This window comes from Leiobunum rupestre, chromosome 5 (genome assembly GCF_980474605.1).
Source record: "Leiobunum rupestre chromosome 5, qqLeiRupe1.1.hap1, whole genome shotgun sequence".
Taxonomy (NCBI): Eukaryota; Metazoa; Arthropoda; class Arachnida; order Opiliones; family Sclerosomatidae; genus Leiobunum; species Leiobunum rupestre.
Window position 1 is genome coordinate 30,818,942 of NC_143388.1, and position 13,682 is coordinate 30,832,623.

The 13,682-nt window shown below is 32.2% G+C and overlaps 1 protein-coding gene across 6 annotated transcripts in view; it reads right to left on the bottom strand.

Moving 5' to 3' along the window:
* Positions 1-13,682, bottom strand: part of CadN (neural cadherin) — a 148,538-nt gene that overhangs the window by 89,916 nt on the left and 44,940 nt on the right. For all 6 annotated transcript variants that reach the window (XM_090175892.1, XM_090175898.1, XM_090175893.1 and 3 more), the window contains exons 8-13: positions 13,526-13,651; positions 13,106-13,444; positions 12,853-13,043; positions 12,594-12,783; positions 12,333-12,515; positions 10,091-10,277 (exon numbers count right to left, since the gene is read on the bottom strand). In XM_090175892.1, coding sequence (XP_090032018.1) covers positions 10,091-10,277; positions 12,333-12,515; positions 12,594-12,783; positions 12,853-13,043; positions 13,106-13,444; positions 13,526-13,651 — 1,216 coding nt within the window. The remainder of the gene's footprint in view (positions 1-10,090; positions 10,278-12,332; positions 12,516-12,593; positions 12,784-12,852; positions 13,044-13,105; positions 13,445-13,525; positions 13,652-13,682) is intronic.

A 13,682-nucleotide genomic window follows, 5' to 3' on the forward strand; every position in this document is an offset into this window, starting at 1 on the left:
TTGTTGTTAAACTAAACTAAATTGTTGTTAAACTAAACTAAATTGTTGTTAAACTAAACTAATTTGTTGTTAAACTAAACTAATTTGTTGTTAAACTAAACTAATTTGTTGTTAAACTAAACTAATTTGTTGTTAAACTAAACTAAATTGTTGTTAAACTAAACTAAATTGTTGTTAAACTAAACTAAATTGTTGTTAAACTAAACTAAATTGTTGTTAAACTAAACTAAATTGTTGTTAAACTAAACTAAATTGTTGTTAAACTATACTAAATTGTTGTTAAACTATACTAAATTGTTGTTAAACTATACTAAATTGTTGTTAAACTAATCTAAGCTTGATAGTTGTTATTGTTAAACTAATCTAAGCTTGATTGTTGTTATTGTTAAACTAATCTAAACTTGATTGTTGTTATTGTTAAACTAATCTAAACTTGATTGTTGTTATTGTTAAACTAATCTAAACTTGATTGTTGTTAAACTAATCTAAACTTGATTGTTGTTATTGTTAAACTAATCTAAACTTGATTGTTGTTAAACTAATCTAAACTTGATTGTTGTTAAACTAATCTAAACTTGATTGTTGTTATTGTTAAACTAATCTAAACTTGATTGTTGTTAAACTAATCTAAACTTGATTGTTGTTAAACTAATCTAAACTTGATTGTTGTTAAACTAATCTAAACTTGATTGTTGTTAAACTAATCTAAACTTGATTGTTGTTAAACTAATCTAAACTTGATTGTTGTTAAACTAATCTAAACTTTATTGTTGTTAAACTAATCTAAACTTTATTGTTGTTAAACTAATCTAAACTTGATTGTTGTTAAACTAATCTAAACTTGATTGTTGTTAAACTAATCTAAACTTGATTGTTGTTAAACTAATCTAAACTTGATTGTTGTTAAACTAATCTAAACTTGATTGTTGTTAAACTAATCTAAACTTGATTGTTGTTAAACTAATCTAAACTTGATTGTTGTTAAACTAATCTAAACTTGATTGTTGTTAAACTAATCTAAACTTGATTGTTGTTAAACTAATCTAAACTTGATTGTTGTTAAACTAATCTAAACTTGATTGTTGTTAAACTAATCTAAACTTGATTGTTGTTAAACTAATCTAAACTTGATTGTTGTTAAACTAATCTAAACTTGATTGTTGTTAAACTAATCTAAACTTGATTGTTGTTAAACTAATCTAAACTTGATTGTTGTTAAACTAATCTAAACTTGATTGTTGTTAAATTAAATTAAACTTGATTGTTGTTAAATTAAATTAAACTTGATTGTTGTTAAATTAAATTAAACTTGATTGTTGTTAAATTAAATTTAACTTGATTGTTGTTAAATTAAATTTAACTTGATTGTTGTTAAATTAAATTTAACTTGATTGTTGTTAAATTAAATTTAACTTGATTGTTGTTAAATTAAATTTAACTTGATTGTTGTTAAATTAAATTTAACTTGATTGTTGTTAAATTAAATTTAACTTGATTGTTGTTAAATTAAATTTAACTTGATTGTTGTTAAATTAAATTTAACTTGATTGTTGTTAAATTAAATTTAACTTGATTGTTGTTAAATTAAATTTAACTTGATTGTTGTTAAATTAAATTTAACTTGATTGTTGTTAAATTAAATTTAACTTGATTGTTGTTAAATTAAATTTAACTTGATTGTTGTTAAATTAAATTTAACTTGATTGTTGTTAAATTAAAGACCAAAATTTTTATTTTATATTTTACTTTTATCAGAAGTTAAATTTAAATGGACTTACATTTCCGTAATTTTTTAAAGGTTATCGTAATGTTGAATAAATTAGTCAAACTCTCAAGGAAATAAATGATAATCATAGAATTTATCATAGATTTAGAGTAAAATTTACTTTCAAAAAGTGTCAAGATAAAATTTTATTCCCAGATTTTTCCCTGAGAATAGCTCTAATACTCTGGAACAAGCGAATAGTTTATTGGGCGGAGTAATTCTCATCCCCGGAACAGGCGACAGGGTTCGTACCAAATTTCCGGTTCCCTGACATTTCCAGGTTTTCCCTGACCAAATTGCCAAATATTTTTTGACCATTTATGTAGAATAAATGGTTTGATTTAAAAAAATTTAATAATATTTTCTTTCAAAAATTTATTTGCCTGATTTTTTGGGGTCATTTTCAAAATCCCTGACTTTTCCAGGTCGTGAAATAAAAAGGTTTAGGTTAAAAGGAGTACACTTTTAGTCCGATAACAGGCGAAAAGAAACCACCTAATCATTTCAATAGTCTTAGTCGATAATTCAAAATAACGGTCAAAAACGCCGCCGATCAGTTTAGTAAAATATTTTCGGCGGCGTAATCGTCGGCCATTTTCGGTATGGAGATACAGGCTGGAAGGCAGGCAAGGCTGCCAGATTTCGATAGACCGAAAACGGCCAACTCTCTCAAATGTTTTCGTTTTCAAGTTTTCAAAACGAAAATTTTGCGGCGTAGCTAACGACTAAGACTATACAGAATAACGTAATCGAAAACACTTACCACTATGAATATAAATTAAAAATAGATCTAACCAGAAATAAAAATAATAATAATAAAGTTCGAAGCACGCGCTCCGGGGCGGGGCAACAATTTAAGAAAAGCCTTAAAGAATAAGACAGGCAACCAAAAGGCGCAGTGTATATCGAAGTAATAATAGCGACTGACGATAAATAAAGCGAGGCGTCAAAAAAAAGCCAACAGCGGGGACTCTGGCACGGAGGAAACGCTGGCCGATTACCGAAAGAACCCCTACCCGAAAAAGGATGTTAGACATCTTATCAAAACCCAGAACATACATCCCGTTGGTCTGACGACTATATCGAAACTCCGGATCCTCCCACCAGTATTTTCCAAGTCCCGCGGATCTCAAAAACTCGCGTTTCTGCGGACGGATAAAACGAAGGATAGTGTAACTTTTATAGTAGTCCCACGGGCCATCTTCCATCCGACCAGGACTTATAAGTTGAGCCACGGTGAAAAATTGGGACAGAGGTCTCGAAAAACGCGACCGGAATGAAGAATATCCATGGATTTTTACTTTTTCATTTTGTATCGAGGAAAAAAGGAGTTGCGTTTAAGGTACGTTTCCCGACTTACTGCGGGGGAAGTTTTAAAGTTTAGTTCTCTATAATCGTATTTGGTCAAAGGAAGCTTGTATCGCGGTTATTATCCACTATTTTCTTGGTTGGTTATAATGTACTTCTTAAAGGGGAATATCACCTCCAAAGAGTTCTTTATGGTAGAGTTTAAACTAAATCGGAGTTTAAATTAAGTTCGTTTTTTTAATTAAATGTCAAAGGGGTTTTTAATAAACAAGTTTCAATACTAAAAAGTTAATAAATAAAAAGAGTAGAAGAGATTGGTACTTTGATTTCATAAAACAGCGTAACGTCGATGACTTATGCTTCCCCTTATTGTGAAAAGTACCATCCTAATATTTATTATATAGCGGTGCAGTTATTGAAACTCGTTTACTAAAAACCCTCTTTTTAAACCCTGAACTAAATAGAAAAAAAAAACATTTTCAAAAAGAAAAATTGCGTTAATTTTTATCTACGAAATTTTGGGACTTTGTTTTTTAACTTTAATTTATGGTTAATAGAGAATGGGTTTTTACATTTAACAGAAATGCCAATTAGTTCAAATTAAATTAAACCAGTACTTGAAATTAAACCAAAATAATTTTTTTAGCCAGGGGTTTTGTGTACACAACTTTATGTAATACAAAGGTTTTTAAATGTATTCACATAAGGCAGTTCAGGGAACGTTAAGGCTATATAATTAAACGCTAATTTGTTTGGCGACCAAAACTGTAGAGATGGGGTGTACACTTTAGACTTCTGATATAAGTAATACCATAAGTTAATTAATTGCTAGCTCCACTTATGGTAATATAAATAATACAATTAAGTAATAAAATGTTATATCCCTGATATTATAAAAAGCTCAGTGAAGTTATAAAAACTATGCCAAGGCAGTAACATAATGTTCTTATAAAAAATGTTTTAAAACAAAAGTAAATTACTTTAGAAATAGCTTTTTCAGTTACCAAAGCCGATAAAAATTATTTTTAGGAACGTTCAGGTAAAATTCTAAGAATTTATTGGAATAATTTTAATAACGATAAAAATGCTTTTAGAGTTACTTTGGTTAATAGTAATATTAAATTTAATATGAAAACATCATAGACTTTGACTAGATATATGTGTTAAGGTAATCATAGTTTAAATCAATTGATTTAAACAAAATGGTTTGTTAACTAAAAATTATTCCAAAATGTTTGTACATTTTCTTACCGAAATTATTACATTCCTAAAACATTTACAAGGTGACCAAATTTCCTATATTTTCCATACCTTCCTATAAATTCCTTAGGTTTTCTCATGTAGTATATAAGCCGAAAACATTCCGTCGTCGTGTACCTTTCTTCATCCTATGTTTAACTTTATTTTACCTACTGTATTTCGATCTACGCATTTTTTTTAATACTCATTAATTTTTAGTTGATTGGTAATATGTATGCACATTTAATCAAAAGCGAAAAATAGATTTTAAAAGTAAAATAAAGCAGTGTTTAAAACAAACATGATTTAAACACGTTTTTTTACATAAAAACCCAGAAAAACAGTTTTTTTGGTTTAAACCAGGTTTTTTTTATCTATTTTTCGCTTTTGTTTCACAGTGCATACATATTACCAATCAACTAAAAATTTATATGAGTAATAAAATTTATGACTAGATTAAACCATGCACAATTTGATTTTGTATAAATGCAGGGCAACCAGAAAAATACCTTAAATTTTATAGAAAAAATAAGAAATTTTCAAGCGAATTAAAGGAAAATATAGGAAAAACCATAAGCAAAAATAAGGATTCTTATCGAAAAACAGTAGATAAAATAAAGTTAAATATAGGATGAAGAACGGTACACGAAGACTGAATGTTTTTGGGTTATACTACACGAGAAAAACTAAGGAATTTAAAGGAAGGTATTGAAAATATAGGATATCTGGTCACCTTGTAAATGTTTTAAAAATGTCATCATTTCGGTAAGAAAAGGTACAAACATTCTGGAATAATTTTTAGTTAATTAAAAAAAATATTAAAACAACAATTGTTTTTTTTAAATCACTTGGTTTAAACTAGCCAACCCAGGTGTATTCAAAACACGATGATTTCCACGACAAAAGAACAACTTGTTGCCAACAGCGAGTAGCTACCGTTGGATAAACTAACAAACACCGAAACTCAACAATGAATGCTAGGAAAAACTGAAATCCACAGACATTCTTATCAAATGGAACGTTCGTTATCATCAGTAGGGAATCAATTTAACCCTTGTTTTAGTCGAGATAAAAGAACGCTCTTGGAAGTCCACAAGCCGGAAAATGTCGGATAATTAACTAGTGCCAAATCTTTTTCTCAGGCACGCCAGCGATTCGAATCAACGGCCCATTTAGCTCGTCATACCAGCAGAAACTGAGACCAACAAGGCTTCCGTTCGCGACGCCCAGAAAGCGAAGCTAACTAGACATTTTCATTAAACACGCGGAAAACGAGACGGTAAAACTCAAAGAGAACCGAAGGAATACTTAAAACATCCGCGTCTGACTATTCTAGAGGGCAGTAGAATCGTCTTGAAAGGGCTTATTGTTTTCACCACCGAGAAAGCTATTTTCCGATAAAAAAATTCCCAAACGCGTGGCTACTTCGCCAAGAATATACGTTTAAATATTTAACAGTGGCATTTATAAATAATGCATATACCCTTGACATACCCTGGTTTTAAAATACGACTGGGATTGCAAGAATTATATTCTCAATTTAAAGAATCGGTTGCATGGGCCAACAAAATTTCATTTATATTTTGAAAGAATGAGTTTGTTGAGATGAATTTTAGCGTTGTCCCTTATCTCCCTCTCAGGCTCTAACAGTAAGTTTCTAAAGAAAGTCAAATCAGCTTTTTGGCTCCCTAAAACTGGACATGAAAATCCCGCGGGTTTCGAATTTCTTGGAAAATCCTAATCTCGAAATCCCGCAAAAAATCCAGAAATCCCATACGCTTTCCAAGAAATCCGAAACCCAGCCTGGATTTCTTCAAAATCCTAATCTCGAAATCCCGCAAGAAATCCGAAACCCAGCCTGGATTTCTTCAAAATCCTAATCTCGAAATCCCGCAAGAAATCCGAAACCCAGCCTGGATTTCTTCAAAATCCTAATCTCGAAATCCCGCAAGAAATCCGAAACCCAGCCTGGATTTCTTCAAAATCCTAATCTCGAAATCCCGCAAGAAATCCGAAACCCAGCCTGGATTTCTTCAAAATCCTAATCTCGAAATCCCGCAAGAAATCCGAAACCCAGCCTGGATTTCTTCAAAATCCTAATCTCGAAATCCCTCAAGAAATCCGAAACCCAGCCTGGATTTCTTCAAAATCCTAATCTCGAAATCCCGCAAGAAATCCGAAACCCAGCCTGGATTTCTTCAAAATCCTAATCTCGAAATCCCGCAAGAAATCCGAAACCCGGCCTGGATTTCTTCAAAATCCTAATCTCGAAATCCCGCAAGAAATCCGAAACCCAGCCTGGATTTCTTCAAAATCCTAATCTCGAAATCCCGCAAGAAATCCGAAACCCAGCCTGGATTTCTTCAAAATCCTAATCTCGAAATCCCGCAAGAAATCCGAAACTCAGCCTGGATTTCTTCAAAATCCTAATCTCGAAATCCCGCAAGAAATCCGAAACTCAGCCTGGATTTCTTCAAAATCCTAATCTCGAAATCCCGCAAGAAATCCGAAACCCAGCCTGGATTTCTTCAAAATCCTAATCTCGAAATCCCGCAAGAAATCCGAAACCCAGCCTGGATTTCTTCAAAATCCTAATCTCGAAATCCCGCAAGAAATCCGAAACCCAGCCTGGATTTCTTCAAAATCCTAATCTCGAAATCCCGCAAGAAATCCGAAACCCAGCCTGGATTTCTTCAAAATCCTAATCTCGAAATCCCGCAAGAAATCCGAAACCCAGCCTGGATTTCTTCAAAATCCTAATCTCGAAATCCCGCAAGAAATCCGAAACCCAGCCTGGATTTCTTCAAAATCCTAATCTCGAAATCCCGCAAGAAATCCGAAACCCAGCCTGGATTTCTTCAAAATCCTAATCTCGAAATCCCGCAAGAAATCCGAAACCCAGCCTGGATTTCTTCAAAATCCTAATCTCGAAATCCCGCAAGAAATCCGAAACCCAGCCTGGATTTCTTCAAAATCCTAATCTCGAAATCCCGCAAGAAACCCGAAACCCAGCCTGGATTTCTTCAAAATCCTAATCTCGAAATCCCGCAAGAAATCCGAAACCCAGCCTGGATTTCTTCAAAATCCTAATCTCGAAATCCCGCAAGAAATCGATGAATCCGACGATAGATCGAGAAATTGCCGAATCCCAAAAAACCCGACGATAAATCGAGGAATTGCCAAATCCCGAAATCCGGGACAAAAGTTAAGAAATCCGAAGTCCAACAAGAAATCTTGAAATCCAGCATGAAACATGGTTCATACAATATTTCAAAAACCATTTTCCCTGATATTTCCAGGTCTTCCAGAGTAGTTTCGAATATTTTCCAGGTGTACTTTTTAAAACAATAGGGGTCTCTAAAATGTTAAAAGCATTACTGTTACACTTTCTAATATAATATAGTCAAGATTTAACGTATGAATTCAATACTAAGTAATAATTTCAGTAATACAAAAACAAATTGCGCATAATTTTGAGTTCTCATAATTATTTTTTCTGATTTCCCTGATTTTTCAGGAAAGTTTTCATTTTCCCTGATATTTTTGACTTTTTTGCTTTAAATAAATTTCACTGATATTTCCAGGTTTTCACTGATTTCCATGTTTGTATGAACCCTGTGAAATCCCTTATTTTAAAATCCCGTACACATATTTGCGCGACCCATCGTATTATCCCGGTATAAATACATACATACTTGAATCCATCAAGGACTAAAGGACACGACTGTCAAGATTGCGCGTTAATTTAAAAAACGCGTCTATTTCAGAAGGGGTTCAAATACGGGATGAAACGAACTTAGTTCCAATTTCTGGCTATATTTCCCGTTTGAGCGAAGGGTGGGTCAACCTTTCGCATTGGCCAATAAAATAATTAAAATTAGTCACGTTATTTTCTTAAACCAAAGCCTCTGCCATTCTGCCAGGGTTATTCAACTTTAGGAGGTTGGATTACACAAGGCTTTCAGATGGCGCCCTAACGTCAGACTTCTTTTACCCAAACCCCGCCTATTTTTATGAAAACTGCACGAGAGAACCATCTAGCTAACCTAGTCATTCACTTTGATAATATAAATATGGTCAAAAGATGGTTATAAAAGAAAATAAAATATTTTCATCAACCCACATGTGTACTTATATTTCCATGAGCTTCTATTTATCTGCAAAAGAGGGCGCTGTGAACAAATAACAAAAATCAACTTAGTTCACTCGAGTCTGACTGGGAAATGCGTTTCTATTACTGGTACAGTCTTAATCCAACATTCTAAACGTTGAATAATCCTAATTATACTTAATAAATTTAACGATTATAGACGAGATCGCGCCACCACGGTTTATAGATTTACATGATTGATATTTAAATTTGTAAACTGACGTTTAATAAGCATATAGTTAACAGAATTCCTCTACATAGCTCCTATGAATCAATTGAATATTCAAGTCTTAATATCTGGAGCAGTTACGATGGCTTACCGCCATCTGTGGTAAGCATTCGAACTACCTTAAAATTACGTTACGGACTAAAAATGATACAGTATCAAGAGAGGGTGACACAATCTATATTATAGTAACTGGAAATACTACTTAGAGGAGAAACCCTTATGGGTGAGTTTTAAATTGACCTAGACCACTTAACTAAATATATTGCAACTCAGAGGCGCCTATCGGCTAATGTGATAAGTTCAATAGCTGTTAAATTTTCATCTACTAAACAACTGTCTGCTTAGCAAACGAAATCCCTGACCGCTAAATGACTATATTAAATGAAACGACTAATTGAAGGGAGTTAATTAAACCCCTTGCAATGTTAGTTATTGATATTTCAAATATTACGAAATGTTTAAAGCGCCATTTAGCTTATTGATTTATGCCCAAGAAATCAATAGCATTATTTCTAGGAAACTTTGATCAATATATTGACTTGATTCAAAGCTATTTGCCCTGCCATCTAAAATTTCTAGATAAAATATCAATTTTTAGTTAGAGATGTCACATTAAATATTAACTACTTTAGTTCTTCAGCGTACACCAAATAAAAATAACGGTTTTCCATGTAGTTACCAGGCATAGATGGCGCCACATCACAAGCACTAAATCAATAATAGGCCTAGACTATATACGCAAATAACGCTTATTTTTCTTTAATTTGGGGAACTTCCCTCACTAGAACTTTAGTTAATTCCAGTGATTTCCCATATCCAGTTAAATATGGACCTCAATTTTTTAAATCAGACCAAAAATTAGCTAAATCTAGAGAAATTCAATGTGGGGTTTGATTTTAAAGCAGAACTATTAATAATTTACAAGATCTGATGAAATTGATTAAATTCGAAAAGATAAATACAATGAAATTATGGGGATGATTTTAAAAATTCACAAGATCTTATGAAATTGATTTAATTTAAAATAAATATAATTGAATTAGCCACTGTAATATTTATTTATTTTATTTAAGCCTTCGTTAAACATCTAAACTGAAAAATCAAACAATATTAGGGATAAATTTAGGATGTATAGTTCGATATTGAGAATGTTAGATGGCGATTTGTTTTCAATACTAGGGACCTATAGGGATTATTATTTTGAAAACAATGAAACCTACTTTCTCCCAAGGATACTTATGTAATTTTTTATGTAAATATGAGTCTCTTGGGTTTTATAAACTAGGGAATTTGTGTCTGAAAAGGGAAATTTCATTTCCACGATCTGGCATTGTCGTCATTTCTTCCTTTATGAAATAATTAAACCTTCAAAATGGAAGTACAATATGCTTGGACTCACCCGAATTAGGCTCGCCAGGTTTCATGTGAGGTCTTGCAGATGGGGCGCCATCGTAAGCTCTCACTAAGATGGCGTATGCCTGCTTTTCTTCTCTATCAAATATGGTCTTTGTGAAGATGTCTCCCTTTTTATTGTCGATTCCAAAAAATTTGTCTCCTCCGTCTTTGCTTTCAATTTGATAGAACACCTGGTATAATAAAATGTCATTAATAAATTTTTAACATAACAAAATATGGGTGTTTCAATGAACTAAATGGCCTTGGTTTCTAAAGAAAAGTTTCTTTCACAAATTTACCCCAAAAGAAGGGGATTTCACAAATGGGAGATTCTTTAAAATACGGGAGGTCACGTGTTTATGTTAGTTTTAATGTACAGTTAAAGCAAAGAGCACATGCCATTTTTATTTTAGAGACTGCATGCATAATTGCGAGTCATTTTATACTTAATTGAACAGAGTGTGCCAAAGAAACACAATTTTTATATTATATTATATTATAGAAAGAGCTACTGTTCCTTTAAGAGATTATTAAGTAATATATTTACGGTGGATCCCCTAGTTTAACATATCAGTAGGGATGCACCGCTATGGGTACAGCCGATATATCGGCTATTCGTGGCCAATAATATCAGACGATATATTGCCCGATATTAACAAAGTTATATACCATAACCGTAGTACTACGTATATGATAAAATCATTGTAAAGGACAGTTCAGTGCACTGTCATAGCATTTTATTCTAATTTTTTATTAAAAAGAGTTTGCAAGAGCATATCCTAATGTTTCTTTTCATTTTACATATTTTCTATCTCAAATATAATATCATTGTTTTTATTTGTTTACACTCTTAACCCCCAGTCTAAAAAAAGTATGATCTAGCTTCTGAAGTCTGGCATCTGTGGCGTGGCCCATCAAATAAAATATTCTAATTAGTTAGTTAATCAAGAATTTTCTTATTTTTAAAAGTTTTCCCTGAAAATATTTTTCTAATACTGGTATCGGCTTCACTTAAGCCAATACCGATATTAGTAAAATAGGCCGATATCAGTGCATCCCTACATTTCAGCCACTAGGTTTATCATAAGCTAGGGGTAACTGCAACTAGTTATGATAAAAACATTTCATAGCAAGTGGTAGCAGATAATTTCCCTAAACAAAATTCAAGTTCGTTTCAGAAAATCCTCCATTAAAACACACAAAATGGTTTCAGAAAATGACACGGCTACAAATATGATTTCCATAATTATGAAATCGATTTAAAATTGACTGACAACCAAAATCTTGTAGTGTAACCCAAGTGGTTTTAAAATCTAGCAATAGCAATCTATGTGTTTTTAAAATTGACAAATTCAACAAAAACTTTTTAAAAATAGACCAGCGTAGCCAAACATTTTTCTAAATAAACCCATATAATCAAAACCATAAGTGTATAATATTGTTCCATAAGTGTATAATATTGTTCCATAAGTGTATAATATTGTTCCATTAGTGTATAATATTGTTCCATTAGTGTATAATATTGTTCCATTAGTGTATAATATTGTTCCATTAGTGTATAATATTGTTCCATTAGTGTATAATATTGTTCCATTAGTGTATAATATTGTTCCATTAGTGTATAATATTGTTCCATTAGTGTATAATATTGTTCCATTAGTGTATAATATTGTTCCATTAGTGTATAATATTGTTCCATTAGTGTGACACTTCCATCACACATAGCTGTTGACAGCGTCTCACTAGGGGGAGATTTTCTTCTTGTGATGACGTCACTCCGTTACTAGCTCTCAGTAAAATATTACCCAAAGTGACAAACTTATGGAACAATATTATAGACTTATGTCAAAACTAGTATCAAAAAGTTCAGAAATAACTCATATTGATCACTAAAACTAGTGTCCAAAGTAGCACCCTAAAATAAAACAAACCGGTTAAAATATTTTACCCAAACAAGCCTTTAATTTTGGACTACTCATGTTTTTATTTTAATTCATTCTGGTTCTAGTCAATACTGCAATAATTGCCCTGAATTCTTGATTATTTTTATTTTAATTTCTGTGTACTGTTGGGAGCCTGCCCATAAGTCATTCCCCACTTTATACGTAATTAACAATTTAATTAAAATTAATAAAAGTAACCCCATAAAAAAAGTTATATCTTCAAAATCAAGCCAAAAACATATTTTCAATATTGGAACAGCACCAACATACATAAGAAGTTATAAATATATCCTAAATAACTACCTTATTATTAGGAAATGTTCCATCCTTGTCAATAGCCTCTACCGTCGTAACTTTGGTGCCAATTGGCATTCCTTCCAACACAGTTTCCTGTTCCTTCTCAATAAAGAGAGGAATCTCATCGTTGGCATCTTCTAAAACTATGTAGACGGTGGCTTCCGAAGCTAATTGTTGCACTCCATTATTCTACGACAAAAAAATATCACATTACATTTAGTAAACTATAAACATTGTGGAGATTTTAATTTAATAAATAACTCTTACCTCTACACGAACTGTTAAATTATATTGCTGAATTCGTTCGAAATCTAAGGGGTAATTCACGTATATATCTGCCCACGTGTCCCCATTATCTGGATGCTGCCCTAGATAAAACGTGTCTTTCTTATTTGTTTGTTCTGTACTACCTCTAATTAACGAGTAAAAAACTGTCGGATTGTCAGGAATTCCTGATCTGTAAATTCAAAAAATATTTTTTAGAATACACCAAGATCAAAATGACAATATCCAAAAATTAACATACCTAGCTTTGATTGAAATGACTTTTTGGCCAACTTCTAGGTTTTCTTTGATCATTATGGGTCCATAAACTGGTTGATCCCATATTGGAGGGTTATTAGCTCTGTCTACAACATCTATTATTACTTCAACAGTCACTTTGTACTGAGGAGTTCCTTTGTCTAAAGCTACGGCTTGAAGATGATAACGTTCTCTCTATTTATAAAGAATATGACATTAGTTGATTGAGCCAAGTTGATCAAATATCAATTACTTACATCTAGGGCTTTTTTGAGGCTAATCCATCCAGAATCAGGATTGATTTCGAAGTAATCCAAAACAGATTTGTCATGAACCGCAGTTAGATTATAAATAATAGCACCATTATTGTCTGCATCTTCATCAGAGGCCGAGACCCGCAATATATTAGTTCCTTTAGGAGTATCTTGTTTTACATTCTCCTTATATTCTTGCCGATCGAACAATGGCGGATTGTCATTTATATCAGTAATTTCCACTTTAAACGAGCACACTCCTTCGAGTGGTGGGTTTCCTCTATCAGTCGCTTTTACAGTAACACTCACAAAGCGACCATCGTCACCTTCTCTATCAAACACCTATAAATGGGTTCGCAAAATATTAAGCAAAAAATATCTCTTATTTTATTCACCAGCTAAAAGAATTGAATGTTGGTTTACCTTATTAGTTTTGACTTCACCAGTCATCTCGTCAACTATAAATTTTGTCCCTTTTTGATTAGGTTGCTGTACTATTGAGTATCGTACTTGTCCATTGTGTCCTTTGTCCTGATCCGTGGCTTTAACCTAAATTGGAAACAAATCATTAAATACACGA